This window comes from Notothenia coriiceps, unplaced genomic scaffold, assembly GCF_000735185.1.
Source record: "Notothenia coriiceps isolate Sejong01 unplaced genomic scaffold, NC01 NC01_scaffold00037612, whole genome shotgun sequence".
Lineage (NCBI taxonomy): Eukaryota > Metazoa > Chordata > Actinopteri > Perciformes > Nototheniidae > Notothenia > Notothenia coriiceps.
In genome coordinates this window covers 1-10710 of record NW_011370313.1, presented here as the reverse complement: position 1 = coordinate 10710, position 10710 = coordinate 1, and the positions used below count along the sequence as shown (strand labels likewise).

General features: G+C 38.0%; 1 protein-coding gene across 1 annotated transcript in view; it reads right to left on the bottom strand.

Moving 5' to 3' along the window:
- The window catches only part of LOC104967732 (polycystic kidney disease protein 1-like 2), a gene marked incomplete at its 3' end in the record, with an annotated part of 16777 nt that extends 6613 nt beyond the window's left edge, over nt 1-10164 (bottom strand). The window contains exons 1-10 of the mRNA XM_010797252.1: nt 9850-10164; nt 7762-7876; nt 7167-7366; nt 6980-7081; nt 5643-5821; nt 5185-5331; nt 3509-3708; nt 3061-3284; nt 2696-2867; nt 897-1143 (exon numbers count right to left, since the gene is read on the bottom strand). Of these exons, the coding sequence (XP_010795554.1) occupies nt 897-1143; nt 2696-2867; nt 3061-3284; nt 3509-3708; nt 5185-5331; nt 5643-5821; nt 6980-7081; nt 7167-7366; nt 7762-7876; nt 9850-10164 (1901 nt within the window). The remainder of the gene's footprint in view (nt 1-896; nt 1144-2695; nt 2868-3060; nt 3285-3508; nt 3709-5184; nt 5332-5642; nt 5822-6979; nt 7082-7166; nt 7367-7761; nt 7877-9849) is intronic.
- Nucleotides 10165-10710: the final 546 nt, after the last annotated feature.

The following is a 10710-nucleotide window of genomic DNA, read 5'->3' as shown; positions in this document are numbered from 1 at the left end:
GGGTGACTGTTAGCCGGGATCAGTTCAAAAGTATCAATATCCGCCACCACCTTGTTAACAATACAATATTAACATGTTTGGTGTTACGGTGGGTTTCACATTTTTGGTCCACAGCGGCTATTTACTTTCCCCTACTTTTAGTATTCACGCTAAGCTAACCATCTCATAACTCTAGCTTCATATAAAGAAAGTAAAGTTAATTTGATATTTTAACTATTTTAAAATGACTGACTGTCGTTTTCCGAACTTTACAGTCCAATATGCGATTCGATTCAATTATTTTGACAAACCACTTTGCAGTGACCTGAAATATAATATAATAATGAACAATAAACACACACACAAAATATAAACAAGAAATAAACTTTCAGGCAAATAATAATTCTTCACACTATTCTTCACAATATTTTTAAGTGGCTGTCAATGTAATGGATATGGAAGTAAGTCGGACCAAAATTCAGAACAGAAAGTGAGGCAGGTACAAGTTACAACTAATGTAAACGTTTAAGTAAGGGGGCAGGATAACGTAATAAAAAGGAAACATGGAGCACACACAAAGCAGGAAAAATATATGGGAAACATTGTTGAGAATCATTGACGGAAATCTGAAAAAACTGGCAAAGAAAGGAATATATACACACTTAACTAATCACATGAACAAGACACAGCTGGATAGGGCAGGCAAGGACACAAAGGCAGCAAGGTGATTAGACACAGGTGGATCGAATTAGGGCGGGGCAACAATCACAAAAGTTCGGGAAAACAGAGTGTTCATACACGATGAAAAAGGAAACAGAAAACGCTAAAATTCAAAGCTTTGGCATATATTTAAAGATGATAGTGAATAACACTTGACAAACCACGAGGGTTGTCTTTATAAAAAGTGACTTCCTTACTTCCTCTGGTTGGGTTCTTCAGGGTTGTTAAAGCCTGATGTAGAAAGCTGATCTTCAAGGAACACTTTCATGCCATGGACCTGCTGCAGAGCCCGGCTGTAGCTGTGTGGGTCGGGGAAGTCGGAGGGTCCCAGCTGACTCAGCTGTTTGTCGATGTGACACAGCTGCCTGTATAGATACTGGTTTTTGTTGCTCTTCTTCTGAATCCCCTCCAGTGTTGACCCAGGATGCATAGTAGGACTGTAATCTGAAAATGTACATAATTTCTGATTTAGTAAACTAGTTTGCAATTGGTGTCTGATATTAGAAATGCAAAGACATGCATTATAGCTCACCTATTATGCTATATTTGAACAATATATTATAGGGTAATATCTATACAAAACATTTCTCTGAAGTGTTTTGCTCAAAATACCAAAAATCCATGCCTCATACCCCTCTATTTCAGCCCCGTTACTAAAGTGCTGATTCTGGGTCTGTAGCTTTAAATGTAACCCAAGCTGTTGCTGGCCACGCCCCTTTCCTCATGCAAGCGGTGAGCAGGAAGAGAAGAGTGTCTACTCTACCAGCAGAAACTCAAAACGCCATATTATGTTCCGAACCATATCAAGGATTATTTCTGAAACAGTATGGAGCTCAAGCGCTTTCTCTCTCGCAAGGTGAGTACCTTTTTATATCTGGCATTTTTACACACATTCTCTCCAGTACAGCGTTAGCTCTGAGTATTAGCGATGCTTGCTAATGTAAACTAAGACCATATTACTTTAAAAACACCAGCAGTTCAAAGTAAAGCCAGCCCACATTTTAATAATGTCATCATGACCGCAGCAAATCTGAATCAGCTCAGTTGTACCCCCGTTTTTAAAGATGTGGGTAAGGAGGAGAAGAGAGAGGGTTGTATTTTGAGAATCTCCTCCACACCGGGGACACATATTTATGTATAAAAGACATAAAAAAGTGCATTTTGCATGATAGGTGACTTTTAAGTTGTGTTTGGACAGAAAGTGAATTGTTTTTCCTGGAGTCATTCCGACAAATGTTCATCCATTTGTGCAGTTCCTTTTTATTTGTATTAACAAATGTAGCAACTGGATATTAGCTGTAAGCTCACCATCAACGGATACACCGATCCTTCATTTGGAGTGAGCTTGTGTGTTTTTCTTTTTTTCTCTTTCTCCACTTTTTCTGATCAATGTCCAAGCTGATTCATCGAGGGTTAGTGTAACGTGTAACCCTAACTTCAACCCTAATCCTTACCCTATGATACGTGCCCAAATGTCATGTTAATTAAACCCTTTTCCATTTGCTTTGCAGCATTTTTGCGTTTAATTGTGGCGTTAGATCAACATTTCATGATGGGAAAATTGAATGTTGGGCTCTGTCTGAAAACAATTTAACTTTACCAAGCTGTATTTGTTGATTAGGGAACAATCTCCAGCCCCGGAATTGATTTCAGACCACTTTGTGTTTGCTTTGAAAAACACAATGGCATAGCCTGTGCTTCATTTGAAAACAAAAAGATATCTACTTATGTTTGGGCTACTAAAGTTTTTGGACCACTTAATTGTCATACTGATGTCATACTTATCACTTTTCGTCTTCCCTCAAATGTTACAAATGACAGCTCAAAAGTCTGCACAGTGACTTATGAATCATGAAATGCATGTGCATGTATTTATGTGTATAAAAAATAACCCCATAAGCTCTCTGTAAAACACTGTACTATATCTGTCCAAAATCAAGATAGTATTACATACAATGTTGCAGAATCAGCCATCCACATCATGTACTGTACTTACCTAGCTCAGGCTGGGCAGTGCCACTGGCTTTGTTATTCATTGTGATGAAGTGCTCCACTGTAGAAAGGACAGCATTGATATCAACTTGTTGTGCAGGACCAAACCCGGACTCAGTGCATGGGATGTTGCTTTTCATGGTCTTTGATAGAGATTGGGCAATCCTTTTTATACCCTAAGGAAGAAAATATTGAGATACAAAGGTGTTTTCTATGTATTAAATGACATACAATGCAATATATGGACGTAATTCACATGAATTTGAGACAAATTATTGACTCAATCACGCTTTTGTCATAAATGTTCATGTTTAAGGGTCAATATTGTGAATAGCTATACTTATCACATGAAACACATGAAGCACCTACCATAATGACAGTGTCCAAAGTGACATTGACACTCATGTTGTTGGTGTTACTTGGAGAGACAAACGTCTGCTCGGCATCTGGTTCTTCTGTTTTGCACTTGCAACAAGACGTTTCTCTGGGACGTGTGTTTCGGAAAATGCTTACAATAAGGATGTTAACAGGGAACATAATGAGGGAGCTTTGTACTCCGATTATGAACTGTTGCCATGTAAACTCAAAGAGACCTGAGGAGAATGAGAGCGAGAGTCAGAGCTGAAGACATGTACTTGAAATTTGCATAACTTTTCAAACATTTGTTTTCATCCACAAATATATAAATATATATTTTGTTTTAAAAATGCAGTTTATTTGGCTACTTATGTACAAAGGAGTACATTAAAAAACCAGGTCAGGAAAAAGTCTTCAAAGCTCTGACAGTAAACTTGACTTTATTAAAAATGTGTTGTACCCATGTCCATGGTCTGCTCAGAGGGATCTGTTGGGATGCCATAAAACATGACGCTGGTAAGCATGGTGCAGAGCAGCAGGGTGAAACAGCAGGAAACTCTCTGCACACAGGTGAAGTTGCTGCTCGGTGGTCGATTGATCACTGAGTACCAGAGGTGTCCGTCACTGAAATCCTTTGAAGTCTTCATAAAGAACAAGTTACTAAAAAATAAAGGGATAACGCTATGAAAAAAACAATCTAAAACCTTCCTTCACATTTTGGTTAAAATTTAGAAATATATACACTTATTAACCATCAAATGCTCATCTATTGCATATTAATACCTAAAGTATTATGAGGCACCTAAAGGCATATTCTTCATGGCAATACACCAAAAAAAACTACGCCATCAGCTAAGAGTTTTCCGCCAGTAACCTTCTCATTCTGCTGTACATAAATTTAAATCTGAAAGTGCTTTTCTCAATATGGGTATTATGATAATCATCATCTTCTAATAATACAAAGGTAATATTAGGGTTAATATAACAAGAGGTCTGCTCTTATTAAACACAATTGAGTCCAAAAACGTTATTTAAGACTATAAGAAAAATATATGTTCCCCATTCTCAGTTGAGTTCCTGGTTATATCTTGAAATGTGTTGTTTTTTCTTTGTGCAGTGTATGAGTTTATTGAATGAATGATATGCACATTTTTTATTCATTGTAATATTAATTTGTGTGGATATTTCTGCCTTTATTAGTACAGCTAAGGAAGGAAAGGCTATGCAGAAAAGTGTCAATATAAATATATTGAGCTCGGAGCTAAAATATTTTGTAAATCCACAGAAACTTCCTGTGGTGACTAGGATTTTGATTGTGAATGTTTGTCCACCTTTTTCTCGTAAATGTTTGTGTGCATTTGATTTGTACAGTCCACACTATAATTTACATGATTAATTAATAATCAAGCATTCTTACCCAGGGTCATTGAATTTCGATTTTCTGCAGCATTTGTTGTTTTATGTGTCAAATTCAGTTAGAACGGTAAACATTTTCTTTTGTTGTCTTTAAAACAAGTATAATAGTTAATCAAATATAAGCCTGCCTTATCTTCAGCCTCTCCTGTCTCTATAAAGGCAGTAACGTTTTGTACTTGAAATCTTTCTTCTGCCATTTCATACCTCACCTTGCCATAGACATCTTTAGTACAATTCAGTTTAACTTACAATTCAGATCAACTTGCCTCAATTCAGCCTCCAACAAGGCATAACATATAAAACACACACAATTCTGAAATGTTAGACTTGGTGTGTGAAGTGATTTGATCAGGCATAACTAGCACTTGCCTTCTGTTTATTTGCATTTTCCTCTAACTCATTTTAATTGCCTTTTGAATCTGAAAGGGTTTCATTTATTTAGCCTTTAAGGTTGAATTTGACAAATGTTGCATGTTAATTAACAATTAAGGCTGGGTTAGAATTATTTTATTTTATTTGTGCATTCTGTCTGCTGGTGTGTAGGTTTTGTAATATTTCAAAAAAGAGAGCATCCTGCGAATTTGACATTATCTGAGATAAAATTATTTCATTTCATTTGCAATGTATCATTCCTCTTATCCTCCAAATACAATCAAAGTTCTCTGTTTCAAAACATCAACAGTGTGTTTGCTGCTCAGTACCCTGTTGATTTAACCTCACCTGAACCTCTTTAGATCCACCTCTGTTGAAACAGGAAAGACTTGATCCAGGGAACAACCACCAATGTCTATGGCCAGCCATGAGTTGCAAAGAAAATGATATTTCTGCTCTTTCTGTAAATCCTGCACCATGACATTGCCGACATACCTGAAAAATAAGATGGAATGTTAATATTTTAAACAAACAAAATCCTCCTTGAGCAAAGTACATCAAGAGACACTTAACAAACCTGACAGTAATTCTCAACAACAAAAGAGTAGGAGAGAGCAAGTACTCCTTTGCAAGGTCAGTATAATTTATCATATTTATCGTACTTACATCATGTCCGATGTGCACTGTGTTCTAGGTCGTAACATTCAGAGGAATTCAATAGCCTATATTACAGCTTGTTACGATGCGGAAATGACATATATTTAGGATGTCTTTTGAGTGGTCCTGACAATTGTAAATTGGCGTACCAGGAAGGATGGCTCCCTGAGTTGTTGTGCCATAGTCTGATGCTCTGCAGGTCTCTCAGAGGAAAGGGCGTAGTTAGCAGGAACAAATCCACTGCACCTCTCTCAAACACACATTTCTTCGAGTCCGTTAGATGATGCGGTTCACTGCTTCCCTCTGAACCCATCAGTGTGATTGTCACCTAAAACAGTTCAGTACGCTATATTTAAAACTGCGAAGAACAAAAGGTGATATTCAACCACTTGACTTCAATGCAAACAGGTTAATGGAGGGTTGGGGGTTAGGGCTGCAACCCTTGCCCTGATGACCAATACGATAAGATAAGATAAGATAAGATTTACTTTATTGATCCCAAATTGGGAAATGTATGATAAATAATTATTTATATTTTATTCTCCTACTCTTTACACAATCAGTTAGTTATTTAGTGAAACTACTTTCAATATGACTGGATAGACTTTAGGCTTTAAATAGATTGAATATGTGCAATTGTTAAATGTCAGAAGGATGCAACAGCACATTGTACAGGACAAAATATAATCGATGATATTTAAAAATACTATTTTAGAAAATTCCAAAACACTCAGCATAGCCAGCCTTGAATATAGGTTGAATTAAAAAAAAAAGTTATCAAAGAGAGACAGAAGAAAACTTGTTAAAGATCTGCAGGTAAAGTACTTAAAAAAGTAAAACATTTGAATAATAAATAAATACTTTTTAAATAATATAGTATAAATATTAGTATAATTTAGTTTAAATCCAAACTGTAATTTGTTTTTTTTATTTACGATGAAAACACAACACTGACATACTAACCTAAGAAGGTTTGACAAAGAAAGTTGCTAACGTGTTAGCAGCATTAGCATTCATTTGAAGAATTGTTTTCACTATCTTACAAAAGTTCAATATTCACTCTCCTTTTACGTCTCTTGTTGTGCTGATTTTCTTTTCTACATTGTTTCGTTGTCAACATGGTAATACTTTACTCAATAAGATCAATTATTTTCTTGAATGAAGGTTACAAAAATGAAGAACCAAGACATCAGTCACTATCAAAGAGATGCGTCCTTTCTCACTCTCCACACGGATTGTTTACCTGTATTTAACCAAAGCCCGATCAGACGTGCTCATAATACTCTGACAATCAAACTGAAATGTATTGTCCCGTTTCCTACAGATTCTGCAATAATATTCTGAGAGAATGTAACATTTATGGTAATGTATTCCTAAAAATGGGGTGTATCGCATCAGAAATCTTTATTCTATGCATAATATTTGCTTAATAGAGCCTTTTCTACTAAGCGTTACATTATTTCCTATGAACTGATGGCATATTTACCTTAGATGAAGTGGCGGCTCCTCTCCGATGCCCAGTGCTGACACTCAACAGGTAGCGGTACTCATCCATGGGGTCGTTGTCGTCAAGCACCGTCACTTTCACCTGCCAACCAGCCAACAACATGTTTCTTTGGGCTGGGATTACATTTTGGGCAGTTTTAATTTATTCTTGAATTTTAATCTGGTACCTTGACTGTGTCTTTTATGTCTTTCCGTCTGGCCCACAGAACCACCAAGAGATAGGCCCCAAAGAGTGACGCAACAAAGCAGACAACCAAAGGATTCTCTGCAAAAGTTGCAAACAGCTCAGCAGTGCGTGACGGGTCAACGAGGTTGGGAGTGACAAAGAAAGAGCTCCCAAAGAAGGTGAGGTGGTTGCAGAGGCACTCTGTGACCAAATGTGTGCTGTGAACACCAACCTTGAAAGACACCAACAACTTTGACTGTCTTCAAAGTTTTGGAAACATTTTACACATTACAGGAAGACTGAAACACTGTACTTACCTTGCATCCATTAGTGCTCCAATCCAATTTTGATTTGTCCCAAAATCTACATGCAGCACTGATGGGCGTAATTGACAAAGTAGCATTGATGGATTTTATACCCGGTCCTACAATGGGCCTAACTACAAGATAGTGCACTCCAGTGTTTCCCTTTAAATCTTTGGGGTCTAGTAGCCAAGTGTATCTCTCCTCTGTATAAGACAAATTCAAAAGTAATCAATAAATGGATACATAATCAAATGCATACAAGTCACCCATCAATAAGCAGGGATGTATTACCTTGTGTTGCACCATCGTGAGGCATCTCCGTCATCGCAACATTGTTTGTTTCAGTTGGGAAGTCCATATAACCAATGAGGATTTTGAACGGTAAAGGATCATTGGAGGGCACCATCTTTAATAGACATAGTTAGAGCATCAAGAACATGACAATCATATTTAAAACACAGTGTATTATTGTTTTACCCTTATGATATCAACATTGAAGAAAACACACCACGACTAGGAAAAAGAACATTTGTTAAAGCAGATAGTTAGTGAAATTGTATTGGTTGCACAAAGGGGTAGTAATACAGCCACTTGAATAAAACAATTTAAGCTGTCAAAGTAAAGTGGAAATTCTTTGTCATCACTCGTCTCAGAAACAAAATAAAAACATCTTACGGCACCTTTAAAACCAGCGTAGAGTCAGCTGATGTAACTTCTATGATTGTTGTGCTGAAGTTTCCCAGGTCTAAAAATGAGGTGTTCACCTGCACTCCAACAGGCCTTGGCAACATAATCTGTGGACCGGGGAAATTGCCAGAAAATAGATCCAAAGCATTTTAATGTGTGGTAATGAAAGAAATAAACAACATAACATGAACAAACTGTAGACTTTCTGTCCGTCTTCTATTGTAAACACTTTACTATGCAATGTTTCTTGATCTCACTAAAGTGGCTTTATAATGGTACAAATCTGGGTTATTTTTCTTGTTATTGGAAGAAAGTTGTTATTGAAAGAACACACTGCATACTGTTTTATGGTTTGAACATTCATCAGATCAGGGTAGCACTGGATGCAAAGTAGGATGAATAATAATCTCTTCTTTTTATGCAGCCGCCTGTGTTTTGTAAAAAACTAAGGGGAGATTAAATAAATACAAGATATAAGAGAAAAACACAAGATGCCACAATTATGTATGGAGCTATATTAACTATTTTTAGGTCAGTTAATATGAACTACATTAACAAAGAAAAACATACAATCTTTTTAATCATAACCCCTCTGATATGAATATGCAACTAAACTGTTAATGAGATATATATGTACATATCATATATGTACACACTGGTGGAAAATAACTAAGTAAATTGACTTTCACTGTACTTATGCATAATTTGAGCTACTTGTATTTGACTTTAGTATCTCCATTTTCTACTACATTGTTCGTTAAGTCATCTATATTTCATAGGCAAGTATTATACTATTTACCCGCTACATTTAACAGCTTTTGTTACAGTTACTTTTCAGATTTAGATTATAAAATACAAAATCCCAACTGATAATATGATATAAATGTATAGGTTAAGATAACACTAATACAATCAGTCTTATTTTTACTTGCTTCAACAATGGTGATTAATGCATCATTAAATATTATTAACTTCTATAATATATAAGATTCTGAATTGGGGTATTCTGCATAATACTACTATAGATTTACTTAGTAGCATTTCTCAGATGCTGCACTGACCTTAATATTCTCACTTAAGTTCTCCACAGCGATACTAGAGCCAGTTGTTGTTGTGAGGGATAGAGCAGCTGTTACTCCACTGATGTTACCTCCCTCATGCCAGGCAAATGGGTTCTTGTCTATAGTTAGCATCTGTAAATGTATAGCGAAACATTGGTTGAAACCCTATTAGCAGGTCAGAAAGGTTAGAAAACTTGAGAAAAACATCACATTTAACATACACACCATCTAGCCCCCTAAAACGGGGGGTTACGTATTGTAACCCTAGTTATATAAGCACAGGCTCCGCCCTCTGAACTCTATGGATACTACTCTCTATCATGCTGTGCGTGCTTTGAGTTACGTAAACGTAGCCGGCCAATCGGGGCGAGCCTACCTGAATGCGCTCGCAGGCCCACAGTATTTAAGGCGGCTACACCCTCCGCCCGCTATCCTACACACTCTTCAGCGAGCGGCTTAGGAAAGACAGGGTCCCCAGGTAGAGGGCTTCGCCTGTGCTTATATAACTAGGGTTACAATACGTAACACACCGTTCTATCTCACACAGGCTCCGCCCTCTACTGGACTCTATGGGTACAGTGGGTGGTGCCCCGATGGATAAACGCCCTGACGTCCAACAACATCGACCCACCGGCTTTTGGCTAACATCCACTGCATCCCCACTTCCTCCCATCCGGTTGTAACCGTGGAGAAGTCGGGGCCGCAACTTGGATAAGGCACACTTATGATTACCTCGTGCAGAGTGTGCATGGAAAAAATTGTGCTGAGACTCCGTCTGGAGCCTACCGTGCACCATGTTCCCCAGGTCCCTCAGGAGCATGGGAAAACATAAGTGCACCACGTCCCCCACACTCACACACGCTCCGTGTAGAGTGGGCATGGACAATAGTGAGGAAGGCTCTCCCTGAGAGTCCTCCACCCCTGTATGGGGCTGATTGCGCACCATGTCTCCCGAGTCCCTCAGGAGCATGGGAAAACACAAGTGCTTTATGTCCAGGGGGGGGGGGGGGGTCAGATACCTGCTGACCCACAGCCACCCCCCCTCTCACTAGTCATGCGTTGCCTCGGCAAGCACAGACGACGAGAGGGAGCCAGACATTTCCAGGAGATAAAATGTTATGAAAGATTGGATTGAAACAGGATTGTTGACATCCTCGTGGATTCATCTTCTTATTATAGACACATGCATTTCCAAACATTTGGTCTACCTATGCTGTAAAATGTATTATCTCTTCGATTTACACACGGCATCTATTGCACATCTGTCCGTCCTGGGAGAGGGACCCCTCCTCTGATGCTCTCCCTGAGGTTTCTCCCATTTTCCCCTTTAAACTGTGGGGTTTTCTCTGGAAGTTTTTCCTTGTACGATGTGAGGGTCTAAGGACAGAGGGTGTCGCATTGTCATACTGATATTCTGTACAAACTGTGAAGTCCACTGAGACAAATGTAACATTTGTGATATTGGGCTATATAAATAAACATTGATTGACTG